The sequence below is a fragment of the Eleutherodactylus coqui genome, chromosome 8 (assembly GCF_035609145.1).
Source record: "Eleutherodactylus coqui strain aEleCoq1 chromosome 8, aEleCoq1.hap1, whole genome shotgun sequence".
Classification (NCBI taxonomy): Eukaryota; Metazoa; Chordata; class Amphibia; order Anura; family Eleutherodactylidae; genus Eleutherodactylus; species Eleutherodactylus coqui.
The window spans coordinates 186,325,919-186,343,975 of NC_089844.1; the positions used below are offsets into that span (position 1 = coordinate 186,325,919).

The 18,057-nt window shown below is 45.1% G+C and overlaps 1 protein-coding gene across 2 annotated transcripts in view; it reads left to right on the forward strand.

Annotated features, from left to right (window-relative positions):
• Window positions 1-74: 74 nt before the first annotated feature.
• The window catches only part of OSGEPL1 (O-sialoglycoprotein endopeptidase like 1), a 37,792-nt gene continuing 19,809 nt past the window's right edge, over window positions 75-18,057 (forward strand). The window contains exons 1-5 of one of the 2 annotated variants that reach the window (XM_066577102.1): window positions 75-414; window positions 3,343-3,555; window positions 6,411-6,798; window positions 10,054-10,258; window positions 12,630-12,778. In XM_066577102.1, coding sequence (XP_066433199.1) covers window positions 3,359-3,555; window positions 6,411-6,798; window positions 10,054-10,258; window positions 12,630-12,778 — 939 coding nt within the window. In that variant the 5' untranslated portion in view covers window positions 75-414; window positions 3,343-3,358. The remainder of the gene's footprint in view (window positions 415-3,342; window positions 3,556-6,410; window positions 6,799-10,053; window positions 10,259-12,629; window positions 12,779-18,057) is intronic. The other variant, XM_066577103.1, reaches the window with a different exon arrangement.

Consider the following 18,057-nt stretch of genomic DNA (forward strand, 5'->3'; position numbering starts at 1 on the left):
ACACGTGAAGAGCGCTTTCGGGTATAACGGTGAGACGCATGCGCACCACTCTGACGTACGCGTGGCCAGTTTATGTAAGCGCGGAGCCCACCTCAGTTAGTGTCATGTGACCTAGGAATGTCAGCTGACCTTGACGTCCAGACCTCGTTTGTCCCCATCCACTCTATCCTCTGCCGAGGAGTTTAACTCGTGTAGTGTAACCAGTCCTCACTACTAGAGGAAGGATGAGCCGTGACTGAATACTAGTGATATTATACAGATGGGTGGTTGCAGTAAGTAGCCGCACCTGTGTACGACCTACTGTATGTCCTGGAATTTACCTGGGTGGAGGGAAGAAGCCGTAGCTAACAGCAGGAAGAAGGGTATTCAGTGAGAGCGCAGGAGGACGACTGACCGCTGTGACCGGTGCCGGCGGTAGGTTACAAGCTGCAGCTTCTGGAGGTTTTGACCCCCTATAATCATAACAAACTACACCTACACACAGTCTGTCTGACGTCTGCTGGTACAGAAAACAGCAAGACAGCCCCAGAACCGAGCTCGGTACATGAATACAGCCCCAGAACCGAGCTCGGTACATGAATACAGCCCCAGAACCGAGCTCGGGAAAAGAATACAGCCCCAGAACCGAGCTCGGTACATGAATACAGCCCCAGAACCGAGCTCGGTACATGAATACAGCCCCAGAACCGAGCTCGGTACATGAATACAGCCCCAGAACCGAGCTCGGTACATGAATACAGCCCCAGAACCGAGCTCGTAATAGAAATACAGCACCAGAACCAAGCTCACAACATATATACAGCACCAGAACCAAGCTCTCAACATACATACAGCACCAGAACCAAACTCAGTACATACATACTGACCCAGAACCAAGCATACAACATACATACAGCACTAGAACCAAACTCAGTATATAAATACTGCACCAGAACCAATCTCACAACATACATACAGCAGGAGGACGACTGACCGCTGTGACCGGTGGCGGCGGTAGGTTACAGTAGGCTGCAGCTTCTGGATGTTTTGACCCCCTGTGATCATAAAAAACTAATATATATGACACTGATAGTCTGTCTGCTGGTACAGAAAGAAGCAAGACAACAGCATAGCCACGCAGTGACAAAGTACAGCCCCAGAACCAAGCTCAGTACATAAGTAAAGCCTCAGAACCAAGCTCAGTACATAAATACAGCACCAGAACAAAGCTCGGTACATAAATACAGCACGAGAACCAAGCTCGGTACATAAATACAGCACCAGAACCAAGCTCGGTACATAAATACAGCACCAGAACCAAGCTCAGTACATAAATACAGCACCAGAACCAAACTCAGTACATACATACTGCCCCAGAACCAAGCTCAGTACATAAATACAGCACCAGAACCAAGCTCACAACATAAATACAGCACCAGAACCACATAAATACAGCGCCAGAACCAAGCTCACTTTCCCAAAACAAAAATAAAAAATAATCTTTTTGTTAATTTTATTGTCCAAAAGTGCTAAAACATAATAAAACCTCTATAAATGTGATGTTGTCATAGTCATCGGACCCATAGAATAAATGTAACATAATTATACGAGATGAGCGAGCACGCTCGGTAAGGTCAGTTACTTGGGTGAGCCTCACTCATCTCGAGTAACTGCCTTCTCCTCCAAGCGTGCTCAGGGCGGCCGCGGGGGTAAGAGGCAGGCGGCGGAGGGTAGCGGGGGGAGAGAGAGAGAGGGAATTGATTTACTGGTAGAGATGAGTGAGCGTGCTCGGCTAAGGAAATTACTCGAGTGAGCATCGGCATTTTCGAGTAACTGCCTGCTCATCCGAAAAAGATTTGGGGGGCGCCAGGGGGGAGAGAAAGAGAGAGAGATCTCCCCGCCGTTCACCCCCGCTCTCCCCTGCCGTCCCCCAAATCTTTTTTGGGCGAGCAGGCAGTTACTCGAAAATGCCGATGCTCACTCGAGTAATTTCCTTAGCCGAGCATGCTCACTCATCTCTATTTACTGGCTCATTTAGGCTTAAATTAGTTATGTCACAAAGGGGTTAAAAATGCACTTAAGGCGACTGAATTCTGCATGAAATATATTTACATGAGACTTAAATTCAAAATCTGCAATTAAAAAAAGTGACATTTTCGGGGAGGTTTTTCCATTTTTAACATAACTGTTGGAGGGTGAAGGTGTGTATGAAAGAAGAAGATCCCACCGCCCCTGGGTCCAGTCGTATTAGCCATTACTTTGGCTGCTACTCCTGCCTAGCAGTTAAAGTGTCCCATCTGAGAATATTCCTCAGGACTCGGTAAGACGGCGTGTTTTTTTGTGTGCCTATGTGCTCGGAAAAAAAACGCTGCTCACATGAGCTGAAAACGTGTGAACGGGCAAAGTTTCATATGCACGGCACATGATACTTGGCCCGTTCAGTGGAGCAGCTGCTTTACAAGGGTTCCCCCATCACTGAACACTGTGACAGCACTGTCACAGTGATGAAAAAATCCCCTGCCACAGCTGTAACAAGGATTTCAATGAATGGCTGAGCACTGCCTCTGATTGGTCACAGTGCTCAGCCAATCAGCGCTTTCTTGAGGCAGGGATTTTTCAATTCATGGCCTTGGGTTCTGCCTATATCTTCAGCCATGTATTGATCCCACAATTACCGTTGAAGGGGACCTCTTCTCCCCTGGGTGCAGCTCTTGCTCTAGATTGCAAGCTGCAGTCACTACCGTTATGTATAAAGGGGGTTAGCCAACTAAACCAAGGGAAGCGCAACCCCAGCTGATCCAGCGCTCTTGTGGTACTCCCGATCTCTGTGTACAAGTGGACAGCCCGTGACCGCTGCTGCTGATCAGTGGATCCTGCTTACAGCTCCACTCCTGACATCATGGCTCCTATTGTAGAGGGGTGGTTCTGACAGCGGCATTTAAGTGTCTCAGTTGGGCCTGAGATATCCAATACGCCTTCACACATTGTGCCGTCCAGGTGTCATGGCACCCTGTGATCTTCTGAAGGCCCTGAGGGTTGCCATGACTAACTGCTTATTAAGATGTGGCTGTGGAATGTCTTAATAAAATGCTGGTAAAAAAACAGCACAACGCAATACTATGGTATTGCATTATACTGTATACTGTATAATCAAAGGATGGCAAGTTCATGTCCCCAAGGGGGACTAAAATAAAATGTAAGTAAAATAAAGATTTTGTAATTATTAGAAAAATAATATTAAAAGCTAAAACAAAAGACCCTTTTTCAGTCGTCGCATCAAAAACTAAAAGAAAATAATTAAAAACTGGTATTCATGCATCTATAAAGAATCCAATGTTGTCATGTGTTCTTTTTTCCTTCCAGACTCCTAATTTAAAAGATGATTAGAAAACTTTGCAATTTCTGCAAGCACTCCTGGCCGCTTCGGAAGCAGAAGCTCTCTACCCAGTCTGCGCGCTGCCAGAGGGTAGTTCTAGGCATAGAGACAAGCTGTGATGATACCGCTGCTGCTGTTGTCGATGAGAGCGGTACGATACGAGGACAGGCTCTTCTTTCTCAGACCCAAGTTCATTTAAAGTGAGTAAATGTGCATCAATTATTATTTATTCATTAAACTATTGATAGTCTGTCCTCAGGTTAGGCCATCAGTAGTAAATCAGTAGGTGTCTGCTGCCCGAGATCCTCGCTAATCAGCTGTTTACCAGGCTGATGTGGTTTGTGCACTTATTTCTGCAGCAGGAAGCAAACAGCTCCATATCAACTGAAATGGCCAGGCTTGGTATTGCAGGCAAAGTTCTCGTTCACTTTGATGGGAATTTTGCCTGCAGTACCAAGCCTGGCCACTGCAGTGGGAATGGAGCTATAGAAATCAGCACATAGGTATTAGCCTTGTGAACAGCTGATCAGCGGGGTTCCCGGGCGGCAGACTCTCACTGATTTACTATTGATGGTCTAACCTGAGGATAGTTTACATATAAAAATACAAAGGCTAGAAAACAAGTCCAATTAACATGGGCTTTGAGAGTGACAGATTGATGAAGAAGGGGAGATAAGTTGGTCAGGTGGGAAGGCACAGAAGGTAAGGGTAGAAGCTGGTTTTGTGTTATGCCATGATGAACTCTGATCGTGGCTGTTAATCCTTTAAATGCCACTGTCCGTTCTGACAGCCGCGTTTAAACGCCTTGATCAATTAGGATTTAATACTCCTGAACAGCACCCCCATCCCCAAAACCCCTTCCCTCGCAATAATATCACAGGGGTGCCGTCCAGGTGTCATAGCAATCTGGGGACTTCTGAAGAATACCATGCAATACCATGATATTGCATTAAACTGTATAAATGATCCATGATTGCAAGTTCAAGTCCCATAGGAGGACTGTTAAAAAAAACAAGTTAAAAAAGTAAAATAAAAATTTTTCAATTATTATAGAATTAAAAAAAAAACCTTTTCCAGTCATCTCGTCAAAAAAATATTCGCAAAAGTCCAGTTTATTAAAATATTACATTAATTCCACATGGTTAACTCCATCAGAAAAAACGCAGTAAGAGAATTGCAGATTTTCGGCCACTCCATCTCCAAGAAAAAATTAAATAGAAAGGGATCAAAAAGTCATTTGTTCGCCAAAATGGTACCAAAAAGTGGTATCACTGCGTCTGTAAAATCCCAGTTTATTGAAATATCACATTGTTAATCCAGCACAGTGATACAGTAAAACAATACGCAATACCAGAATTGCACGTTTTTGGTCACTCTTTCTCCAAGAAAAAATTTGAACAAAAAGTGATCAAAAAGCCAAATGTACAGAATGAAGACAACATGTCATTTCTACTGCACACACGATCGCCTTCAAAATCCCCCCTCAGTGGAGCACTTGCGTTTTTTCCTATTTTTTAAAAGTCTCCCAATACCTTATATGGTATGTTCAAGAAATATATAACTGATCCCACAAGAAACAAACCGTCCTGTAGATATGCCACCATAAAAATGAAAAGGGCAGGGGCGGGGGGGGGGGGTTAAGTGGGGATACCAGAACTGCAGAATGTAACCTGGACACAATGCATCAGTGACTCTTGGTCATGAAAGGGTTAAAGGGTTTGTCCGGTTACTAAACAACCCCACTTCAATAGGGCTGTATGGGTTAAAAATATAAACACACACATATTTACCCTTCTGCCACCGGGATCCAGCGCTGCAGTCCTGTTGTAATATGTGACATCACAGGAGCTCAGGTGACTCATTGGCTGCAGCGTCACCACTCGCTCTCCTGGCATCGGCACTCACATTCTGAGCTCCATGATGTCGGGAATTCAGGAACGTTGCGCTGTAAACTCTTATTGGCCGCTGAGGTCAGCTGACTTCCTGTGACGTCACCTATAACAACAACCACCAGGACCACAGCAAGGCTGTAGCTCTGGATCCTGGCGGTCGCGGAAGGGTAACTTTGTTTCAGTTTATTATTTTAACCTATACAGCCCTATTGAAGCAGGGTTGTCTGGTAACCAAACAACCCCTTTAATCATATATTGTGACATCCAGTAGATTGAAAAAACACGCTGGTCCATCAAGTTCAACCTTTTTAGATAATTTATAGCCCAATACCATTCATTATTAGAGAAGCATGTTGTCATTGTCTCTGCCATTACTGCATTTGAGGGACGGATTTCCATACTTTGACCACACTATCTGTAAAGAACCCTTTCCTATATAGAAGACTGGATTTCCTTTCCTCCTCTTGTAATGAATGTCCCCGGGTTCTTCATACAGTCCTTGGGAAGAATAAATCCTGTGCCCATTCCAGTAGATATAAAAAGTCTGCACACCCCTGTGAAAATGCCATGTTTTTGTCACTGCACCTCCATTCACTGAGCGATCATCGTTCCTGCATGAAAGCCCAGGAGCAGTAATCTATGGTACCACTGCAGGGTGCTTCGGAGTTCAACAATCGGCCTGTCTAAAAGGAAGCAAAAGCGTCTTTTCTCCAAGCTGAAGAATGCCATTTTTTCTAGTCTCTCGTTATAAGAGACCTCTCACCCCATTTAACCCCTTTCCAATCCAATTTTGGATTCAGGGTTTCCTAAAAGGCTTTCTCTTTTTGCTGTTCTACAACGGTGCCATCTGCTGGCTAAAGCCTGTGTGTGTGCTCCACAGAGGCTCTGACAGCGGAGTGGCTGGCAATAGACGGTAAGAATACCCTGTCGAATGTTTTCTGACATTGGAGCTGTACAAGCTTCAATCAGAGTGTAGGAAGATGTCAGACAGTGGATTGGAAAGGGTTAATACTCTAGTTGCCCCCTTTGAACCTTCTCCGACTCTCCTATATCCTTTTTAGATTGTGGAGCCCAAGACTGAATCGCTTACTTGGTCTTCTTTCTAAAGTTTCCTTTCTCCCTAAATGTGTTATTTAGCTCTTTGTACACGTATTCTTTTTCAGAACAGGAGGCATCGTCCCGACTGTGGCGCAGCAGCTTCATAAAGAGAACATCCACAGCGTTGTCAATGAAGCCGTTCTGTCTAGCGGCATCCCTCTGCAGGAGGTTTCGGCCATTGCCACAACGGTGATGCCTGGACTCGCTCTAAGTCTTGGAGTCGGTCTTACATACAGTTTAAACTTGGTTAAATCTTATAACAAACCCTTCATCCCGATACATCATATGGAGGCTCATGCGTTAACCATTCGATTACTGCAACGAGTGGAATTTCCATTTTTGGTGCTTTTAATCTCAGGAGGCCATTGCCTCTTGTCCGTAGCCAACGGTGTATCAGACTTTTTGTTGCTTGGACAGTCACTAGATGAGTCACCGGGGGAAGCCTTGGACAAGGTAATGGCATTCGCTTTAATACCTGTATATTAATTAGTGTTTTATATACAATGCATTTGGAAAGTCTTCAGACTCTTTTTACATTTTGTTATGTTGGGGCCTTCTACAAATTAAAACACAATTCAAGTTTTCCCTGTAACTCAATACCCCATAATGAGAAAGTAAAAACGGAGTGTTAGAGATTGCTTAGAATTGAGGCTAGAAAGTTCCATCTTGGTGTCATCAGAGCAGAGAATCTTGTTTCTCGCAGTCTGAGAGCCTTTAGGTGCTTTTTGGTAACTCCAGGCAGCTTCCATGTGTCTTACTGGGGAGGCTTCCTTCTGGCCCCTCCACCATAAAGCCCAGATTGGTGGAGGCTGCAGTGATGGTCGACCTTCTGGAAGTTTCTCCCATGTGTACACGGGATTAGAGATGAGCGAACGTACTCGTTTAGAGCGATTTTGTAATCGAGCATCGCTTTTTTCGAGTAACTGCCTACTTAGGCGAAAAGATGCGGGGGGTTGCAGAGGGGATTAGGGGGGGAGAGAGCTCCCCCCTGTTCCCCACTGCTACCCCCCGCTCCACCACCCCGCCCCCCGGCGCCCCCTGAATCTTTTCGCCCGAGTAGTCAGTTACTCAAAAAAAGCGATGCTCGATTGCAAAATCGCCCTAAACGAGTACATTCGCTCAGCTCTACACGGGATTTTTGGAGCTCAGCCAGAGTGACTATTGGGTTCTTGGTCACCTCTCTTACCATGGCCCTTCTCCCTCGATGACTTAGTTTGGGGGTTGGTGGCTCTAGGTAGAGTCCTGATGGTTGTTCTTCCATGTAAGAACTACAGAGTCTGCTGGGTTCTTGGGATCTTTCAGGGCAGCAGAAATGTTTTTGTAGCTTCTGCAGATGTGAGCCTCCACACAATCCTGTCTCTACAGGCAGTTCTGTCCTCCTCATGGCTTGGTTTTGGCTCTGATATGCATTGTGAGCGGTGAGACCTTATATTAGACAGTGGAGGTCTTTTAAAATTGCATCAAATCAACTGACTTACCCATTGGTGACTCCAATCAAGGTGAAGAAACCTCTCAGAGATGTTTATGGGAAATGGGAGGTCTCCAGAGCTAAATTTCAGATGTCGTACCAAAGGGTGGGAATACTTATGTCAATGCTTATTATGGGGTATTGAGTGCAGAATGGTGGGGAAAATTAATTTATATTAATTTGCACAAGGCTACCACCTAACAAAATGTAAAAAAGTGTGGTCTGAAGACTTTCCGGAGCCGCTGTAAAGAGGTTAATTAAGTATTTAATTATGTGCTGTATGTGTTTACCTAGAACTGATCCTGGTAGGCAGATGCTGGGTACGCGCCACCCTGTACAACCCATATCTGCGCTTCTGTACTCTCCGGATTACTTCAGATGTTTGTTTTGCTCTGCAGAGAAATCCTTCCTATCTGAACACACAGTTGGCAGGTTCTTATTAACCCTTTAGCTAGTGGTCAATTTTCAGTTTTTCAGTTTTTTTTCATTCTCTCCTTTCAAGAGCTAACACTCTTTCGTTGCCCTGCTGACAGCTACCGAATATCAAGCCTTGCTTTTTGCAGATCACATTATATTTTTTATTGGTACCATTTAATGAACCACACAATGTATCGAAAACGTGATGTTTAGAATTCACGTTTTATTTATTCATTCCGATTATGTGAACGTCGTTTATTTTATTTACATTTTACTACTTTTACAAGTTAAAGGGGTTGTCCATTTAATATAAATTAGTGGCATATCGTATTAATTATTTTTTTTCATACACCCTCACCCAAAAAAAGGTTAAACAGTACATTACACACTGATAAGCAATAACATTTAAACAACTGACCTTATGATTGGCGGATGTCTCTGTGGTGCCATTCTCTCTGATCAGAGTTTTATAACCTAGCCTAGGACGACCCCTTTAAGGCCTCGTTCACACGGGTACAAAGTCTCACTACAAAACGCATGCGTGTGAAGCCCGTGGCTTTCAATGGGACCTTTCAGGCTACAACATAGTGATGATTTTGTAGCCCGTATGAACGAGGCCTTAATGGCCGCTCTGGTGAAAACACATTTCCCATCCCTACCCCCTTCACCGGATTTTCTGTCACACTCTGGAGTCTCTTATGTCTACTGCAGTCACTTCCATGCAGTGCAGCCTCCTGTCTGACTACTTATCAGGCACCATCATGATGCTGAGATTTCTTCCTGCTATTTTTCTCTGGCTAAGGCCTCTTACTCACGAGCGACAGCGATTTTGGCGCTATAAAAATAGCGCGATAGACTCATGAGAAGGTTAAAGGGGTTGTCCCGCAAAATAAAGTAAAGGTAAACACTTCTGTATGGCCATATACATGCACTTTGGAATATACATCGTGCATTAAATATTGGCCATACCGAAGTTATATACTTACCTACAGGGGGTCCCGTCCCCTTCCCTGTCTTGGCGTCCCCGTCTCCCTGGCGCCGGCCAAATCCTTCTCCTTGATTAGACGCGCTTGCGCAGTCTGCTTCTTCTGTCCCGTTGAATAGGGCCGCTCCGGCGTGCTCGCGCCGCACAGGTCGTCTGCGCATGCGCAGACCAGCTGTGCGGCGCGAGCACGCTGGAGCGGCCCTTCAACAAGACAGAAGAGGCAGACTGCGCAAGCGCGTCTAATCGAGCCAGGAGAAGGATTCGGTTGGCGCCAGGGAGACGGGGATGCCAGCACAGGGAGGGGACCCCCTATAGGTAAGTAAATAACTTCTGCATGGCCAATATTTAATGCACGTTGTATATTACAAAGTGCATTTATATGGCCATACAGAAGTGTTTACCTTTACTTTATTTTGCGGGACAACCCCTTTAAGCTGTACCCTTAAAATAAGCTATAGCTGCATTCCCTGGGGGAAAAAAGGAATACTTACCTAAAAGGCTCCGTCCGGGTCCTCCCGCTGCTCTCTGGACCTCTGCCGTGCGCCCTACTGTCCTCATTTGCCCACAGAAGATCACTTCCTGGTTGTGTGATTCAAAAGTCCCCCCTCCAGGAAGCGATGGCTCTGATTGGTTCATCCAGCACTACTCAGCCAATCAATGCAGAGCTCGATAAACCAATGCAAGGTGCTAGTTATTTAATGAATGAGAAAAAAGATGCTAAAGTGTCCCTTTAAATGAAGCCACGGTCTTTGTACATTTCAGTAGTGCTGTATTGTGCAGTCAGATATTATCATGTGTGCAAACAAACCAAATGACATAAATGTAAACCTCTCTTTAGGTGGCCCGGAGGCTCTCCTTGTCCACACACGCCGACTGTTCTTCTGTGAGTGGCGGACAGGCCATAGAGTATTTGGCGCCATTTGGTGACAAGGAATTTATCAAGAGCAGCGCTCCAATGGCTCAACACAAAGACTGCAACTTCTCCTTTGCTGGACTGCGCAACCATTATTATTATTGTATTCAACAGCTAGAAGATCAGGAAGGTTTGCTGCAAGTTCTTGGTTTCTATTGGTAACCGCTGTCTGACTTTCTGCATTTGCCCCATAGCTGTGCGATATACCTGCATTGTCTCAACCCATGACTGGCACAACTAATTCAGAACAGCCCAACCAAAAATGGCACTTTTTTGCAGACTTTGAATTTATGTCTTATATAAATATATTTGGCGCAGAACTGTCTTAAGGGCATTTTTAACCCCTTAATGACATAACTAATTTTAGCTGTAAGGACTAGAGATGAGCGAGCACCAAAACGCTCGGGTGTTCGTTACTCGAGCCGAGTTTTTCGTAATGCTCGAGAGCTCGTTTCGAGTAACGAACCCCATTGAAGTCAATGGGGACCTGAGCATTTTTCAATGGAGCCGCGGCTGCTGCCGGTGGCTCCATTGAAAGCAATGGTCTGCCAGCACCCCTGAATTGTTTTTCATGGAAAGCTCTTCCCTGAAAAACAAGGATTTCAGTGTAAAAAAATAAATTAAAAAAAAACTAAAAACTTAACTCTCCGGCGCTGCTGTGTCCCCCGCAGGGATGCAGAACACATCTGCCACATGCGGCAGATGTTTCCTTCATCCCCGCTAGTAAAAAGAATTCCCTGCTGCACCTGCCACATCTGTGACAGATCCAGCAGAGGAATTCTTCAATTCCCTACCGCAGCTGTCACACATGACAGCTGCGGTAGAGAATCCTGCTGCTGGCTCCCTGTCATTGGATTTCAGGGAAGGGCTTTAAATATAAGCCCTTCCCTGAAAAAACAGTAAAAGTAGTGTAAAAAAAAATACATACTCTCCTCCCTTCAGCTACCGGGGCTCAGCCGCGTCTTCTCTGCGCTGTCCCCAACTCTGTAGTCCTAATCTATCAGCAGGCGGGGATTTAAAATCCCAACCTGCTGAAAGAGCTGATTGTGATTGGCTGAGGCGCTCAGCCAATCACAGGCAGCTCTCGTCTGTCATTTATTCGGCACTATATAACAAGACTGTACTCATTTTACACTGTCTATTTTTTGCAACTTCACCATTGGTTTCTGGGATTCACTTTTACAGCGTTCACCATTATGTTACCTTTATTCTGCGGGTCATTACGGTTCTGACAACCCCGCATTGATCGAGGTTTTATTGTGTTTTACTACTTGGCCCAATATAAACACTTTTTTTTTCCTTTTTGCGAAACACTTTTTGTGTGGGCCTTATTTCTGGACCGGAGCATTTTTAATTTTCCCTCAAGAGGGCTTGTTTTTGTGAGATAACTTGTAGTTTTTCTTGTCATCACTTTATTGGATATATACGACTTTTTGATTATTTTTTGTTCCTGTTTTGCCGATGCAAGGTTAACAGAAACCGGCTGTTTGGGCATTTTCCTTTTTTATTTTTTATTTTTTTATATTAGAGTTTACCATTCTGGATAAATGATGTAATATTTTATGGTACGGGTTTTTATGGATGTGCTGATACCAATTATGTGTAATTGGTTTTCTGTTCTTTTTATATTTTCATTATTTAAAGCCTTGTGTAAGGGGGGAAAAAAGTCTTTTTACATTTTTTTTTTCTGTAAAAATGTTTAAATGCCACGGTCAGCAATGACTGCAGCCTCCCTTACAGAACCCTGTTTCCCCCAACAGAACCACATATTTCCCCCCCCCCCCCCTTCGGGTCACTCACAGAACCATGTCTTCCTCAATCAATATTTGACCCCCTCCCTCATAGAAAAGAACCATTTCTCCCCACAGAGCCATGTTTTCTGTCACCTTAAAGGGCCACTCTATAATAGAGGACCTGTGATCTCCTCTATTATACTTGTGTGGCAGGAGATGTGCAACCATCATCAGTAACTGTGACAGGAGTGTGTGGTGCCCCTTTAAAATCCACCCCCTTCCAATATCACATATGCTTCCGGACCGTCACCTTCTTTCCCACCCAGCTGTAGTTTTCCCTTCTTTCATCACAACTCAGGAAACAGGTGACACTCCGTAAATAATGAGTATTTTCTTCGGCTGGGAAGGAAAGCGCTTATTTGTTAACACCGTCTCCGGTCACACAGAAGCGGCCTGTAAGCGGGTGACAGGAGCCTGTATTATCCTTCCGTCACAGCCGAGGACACCTTCATAGAGGGTCGCAGCTCATCACACAGACAGGGGATTAGCGGGGTCTCTCTAGCAGGGCGGCGGCCACGACCCACAGTAGAGCTGTCCGCAGACCCCCCCTTCAGTCATTGGGATTCGTCTGCCCCGTCCGGTCCGGCATGTGCTGGGTTCAGTGCTTGCCTTATTTTCATTGTTCGACTCCTATAATGGATCCGTACAGTGGAGATTATATGGGATATTGTATGCCGCAGTACTGTATTAATAGAGTGTTTCCATCAGGTATACAGAAAGGGGCGTTGCTTTCTTGTGCAGCGGACGTGGCAGCATCTTTTCAGCACACCGTGGCACATCACTTGGTGAAGCGCACGCAACGAGCTATTTTGTTCTGCAAGCAAGAAAGACTTTTACCATCTTCAAAAGCATCATTGGTGAGAACTGGGGATATCCTAAGGTGCGGCAGACAACGAGACGTACTGAGCGGGAGACGTGGCCACAAATCAGTCATTAATGTACTGCTCTGCATCAACCTGACTGCGGCCAGTCGCTGACTAGCTGCTGGAGGTGGAACGCTTTGGCCGCCTGCACACGGGCGGAAATCCCGCGGGATTTCCGCCACTGAAAGCCTGCATAGGAGTGCATTACAATACGCACTCCTATGCAGGCAGCCGCGGTTTGGCCGCGCGAAATGTTGCGCGGCAAACAAACCGCGGCTGTCCTATTTCTGTGCGGAGCTCGCAGAGCCTTGCACAGAAACGTCACTCACCCAGCTGCCGGCTCAGGTGTGCGCATGCGCCGGCTGCCCGTCAGCCGGCACATGAAAGAGCCGGGGCCGCTGGGCGCGGGTGAGTACGCGCTCCTCCCTGCAGGCGCTCGGGTCGGGTCCCGTAGCGAGAATTCTCGCCGCCGGATCCGACCCACCCGTCTGCAGGCGGCCTTTACCTCCCAGCCCATTCCTTGCACTTGCTGCCAACCAAGAGCGTACATGTATATAAACACAGGTGATTCGGGAAGTCTTCAGACCTTCTCACTGTTTTACATGTTGTTGTGTTGTGGCCTTGTGTTCCCCATCATTCTGCACTCAGGACCCCATAATGACAAAGTGACAACAGAACGGGAGAAATCTTTTTTTTTTTTTTTTATGAAGAACTCCCATTCCGCAGTGCCATAAGTATTCACACCCTCCACTCAGCACTTAGTTGAAACCTCTTAGGCAGCAATTTCAGCCTGCAGTCATCTTGGGTATGATGCCAGAAGGTTTGAACACACTGGATTTGGGGATTTTCTGTCCTGTGTCAGGTTGGATGGGGGCCATCTGTGGACAGCCATTTTCAGGTTGCTCAGGGACATTCGATTGGGTACAAGTCCGGGCTCTTGCTGGGCCACTCGGGGACATTCACAGAGTTGTCCCCACTCCTGTGTTGTCTTGGCTGGGGTCTTTGGGCCAGTGTCTTGTTGGAAGGTGACCCTTCTGCCCAGTCTGAGGTCCCTTGTGCTCTGGATCAGCTTCTCATTATTTCTGTAATTTGCTCCATTCAGCTTTCCATCCACCCTGACCAGTCTCCCTGTCACGCAGCATGATGCTCCACCACCAGGCCTCACTGTAGGGATGGTATTGGGCAGATGATGAGCGGCGCCTGGTTTCCACCAACCCTGACCGGTCTCCCCTCCCCCAGCATGATGCTCCACCACCAGGCTTCACTGTAGGGATGGTATCGGGCAGGTGATGAGCGGCGCCTGGTTTCCATCCACCCTGACTGGCCTCCCCTCCCCCAGCATGATGCTCCACCACCAGGCTTCATTGTAGGGATGGTATTGGGCAGGTGATGAGCGGCGCCTGGTTTCTTCCAGTCAGAACACTTAGAGGACGAAAAGTTACATCTTTGTTTAATCAGGGCAGAGAATCTTGTTTCTTGCCGTGTGAGGTCCTTTTTGGTAACTCTAGGCAGCTTTAATGTGTCTTACTGAGCAGGCTTCTTTCTGGCTGCTCCCCCATAAAGCCCAGATTAGTGGAGGCTGCAGTGATGGTTGACCTTCTGGAAGTTTCTCCCATCTGCACACAGGATCTTTGGAGCTCAGCCAGAGTGACTATTGGGTTTTTGGTCACCTCTCTTACTAAGACCCTTCTCCCCTTTAGTTTGGTGGGTCGGTGGCTCTAGGAAGATTATTGATGAAAGGCAGCACAGTAGAATAGAGCTTCTTACCAAATAGAGTTCATATAAGTACTTTTTATTCTTTATCCACACTGAAAAGATGCAACGTTTCGATCACTACTGCTGTGATCTTTGTCAAGCATACACACAAGCAAGCCATGACCGTGTTAAATAGTGACAACAACCAATCACCAGTGAAGTATCCACCCACGTATAATTAAAAACATATAACTTACAGGTGTTCCGTCGGTGCTTGTCGCACACTTTTCTGCATCATATCATCTACCTCATATTGTAGCGCCATATCAATAGCCAGAAGGATCGCATTCAGAAGTATGGAGGCAACGCGTCATAGCGTCCTGCGTCACCGCATCGTGCGTCATCACGCTCAACGTCATCACGTGAGTCGTCATGTGACCTCCCTATACCAGTAATGTAATTCCACTTTCTCATCTCAAAGGACCACGTCATAATGTGGGGAAACCAACGCACGTTCACACCCCGTCATTACGTTATATCGATCACGTGTATACTCGTGATCATTCAGAGTCAGTCAGCTGACTGTTCACACTTATTAATACAAGACTTTGGATGGCAAGTAACCTCACCTATGTTATAACCCTGCCATGTATTTAAGCTGTTTACGGGGCATATGCATACTACTCCAGTTAAAAAAAAAAAGAATCCAAATAACGCCCAATTATGATACCTCATTAGCATAACATGCTTTAGGCATATATCATACATTTAGAACACTTTCAATTTATGATGTATCTTTAGGCTCAAACCGAATTTACGTAGAAATGTATCCAAATCAATCAAGGAGTCACATCCAAATGACTGCTCATGTGAAACTTTATTACTCAAAAAAATTACAGTGATATACATGTCAAGAAAACATTTTTGGGTTACGACCCCCCCAGAAACAGGGATGCTGATCATGGGCCTAAAAGAAGTGTATACAGGTGCTCTGTATCGAAGAAAAGGGTCCAACGATGGTGCCGAAGAAATGATACGACAGCCACCGCGGAAAAACCTGCAACAACAGACACATAATAAATATCTTCTCTATAATACAATTTAAAAATTATTTAACAATTATTTAACACTATATGACAATAAATACAATTGATGGGAAAAATGAGTACATATATAGGAGTCAGAAGAGGACGAGAAATAGCTAAACAGTAAGCTCAGAAGGATATTAGAAGATATCACCGATAAGGGGTAGCATGATACTCGATGTTTAGACCCCTCGGATGTAGAGTCTCTAACTCGAAAATCCATTTCAATTCTAGATATTTAAGTCTACTTACTCTATCTCCTCCCCTCACATCCACCGGAACATGATCGATCACCCGGTAGCGAAGCTGGCTAACCGAATGGCCAGCCTCTCCAAAATGCTTCGCCACCTGGACATCAGTACGGCCTGTTCTGACAGTGCTTTTATGTTTGCTTATCCTGGACTTAACATCTTGTATCGTTTCCCCTACATACATTAATCCACAGGGACAATTAATCAAATAAACAACATATGAGTTGCACGTGTATGTACCTCTGATGTTATATTTCTTACCCATCCTTGGGTGTGTAAAGGTATGTCCTCTAATAAGATTATTACAAACTGCACAATTAAGACAGGCGAAATTACCTCGTCTACCAGAAATAGGAGCACACGACAAAGGGGGTGGAGCCGTCTTCACCAGAGTATCTTTAAGGTTTCTGCCCCTCTGGTATGACATTAATGGAGAGGAAGCAAACTCCGGAATCTCAGGGTGTCCATTAGACAACATTGGCCAATGTTTACGCAAAATTTGGGCAATTCTCCCACTCATGGGGCTATAAGTGCTCACGAAAGGAATCCTCTTTAGTTCCTTCTTTTTAGTTCGAGTGCCCGGTAGGAGCGAGTCTCATTTGACTCGCCTCACCTTCTCATTCAGCTCCTGGACCAGCCACTCAGGGTAACCTCTAGAAAGAAATTTTCTGCACATCTGCTCAAGTCTATGATCAATGTACCGATCATCCACAATGCGCCTTACCCTGAGTAGCTGGCTCCAAGGCAAAGATTTAACCATTCGTGGCGGATGGAAACTATCAAAAATCAAAAGGTTATTTTTATCAGTGGGCTTAACGTATAGGTCTGTTATTAGATTCCCGTCAATATGAGACACCAAAACATCCAAAAACTGTACTTGTGTTCTTGAGTATACTAAAGTAAACTTGAGTTCTGGGAAAATGTTATTGAGTTCATTATGGAACTCATTTAGTTGCTCCTCTGACCCAGTCCAAATAAACAATATGTCATCGATATATCATACCTCCACCAAGACTGGACAAAGGTCCAGTTGGGGAGGTATATACGTGACTAGTCTCTACATCATCCATGTATAGGTTCGCATATGTGGGGGCCATATTGGACCCCATAGCGGTACCTCTTTTTTGGCGGTAAATCTTATCACCAAATAGAAAGTAGTTTTTGACCAAGACCTCTTCGAGTAAGGTGAGTATTAAAGACAAGCTTCGGTTGGACATATCAGTAATGGTTAAACGTTTCCTCACGGCATCCATACCCCTGTCATGGCTAATATTCGTGTAGAGCTAGACAATGTCAAAGGAACCCAATATTACATTCGAATTGACCTTTAGCCCCTTGATTTTATTTAGAAAATCAGAGGTATCTTTTATATAAGACACCGATTCAGTCACATATCTGTGTAAAATAGCATCTAGAAATCTAGAAGCTCTACTAAAAAGTGATTCACGCCCAGATACAATAGGACGTCCGTGAGGATTATTAAGATCCTTATGCACTTTTGGAAGGATGTAAAGAACCTGTGTCTTAGGGTGATCTGGTAATAAAAAAATCACGCAATTTTTTGTCAATAATTAGTTGTTCAACCACATCATCCAAGAGTAACTGTAAATTGGCTTGATAACGTGCAGTGGGGTCACACTGGAGACACTCATACACTTCCGGATCATTGAGTTGTCGATAAACTTCATTATTATATTGTTGTGTGTCCAAGATGACCACTGCCCCACCTTTGTCAGCCATATGTATAGTAATGCTATCATCATCCTTCAATGCCTTCAGAGCCGTCCGTTCTATGTGTCGCAGATTATTTTTAATTTTCATAAATCTATAATTAGATCTTAATTTAGTGACATCTTTCAGGACCAGTTTCTCAAAGGCATTAATGACACTATCAGAAATAGGCGGTTGAAATGTGCTTTTCTTGCGCAGCCCAACCCCGGCCGAGATAAATACCCCACAGGGGTTGGACTGCGCATCACCAGCAGAATCACCCGTGTCCTGTGTTGAAAATTTTTTTTTAAGTTTCAAACCTCTGAACAATCTCCTACAGTCAAGATCGGTTTGAAACCAGTCGACTGTCGGAACGGGGCAAAATGAAAGTCCCTTCGCTAGGACCCCAACTTCAACCTGAGAAAGTACCTTGGAAGAAATGTTGATGACCAACGAATGTCCATCTACTGGATCTTCTGCCATGACTCCGCTCTCGTTGTTACACGATGTCTTCCTCTTCCTATAGCTCTGA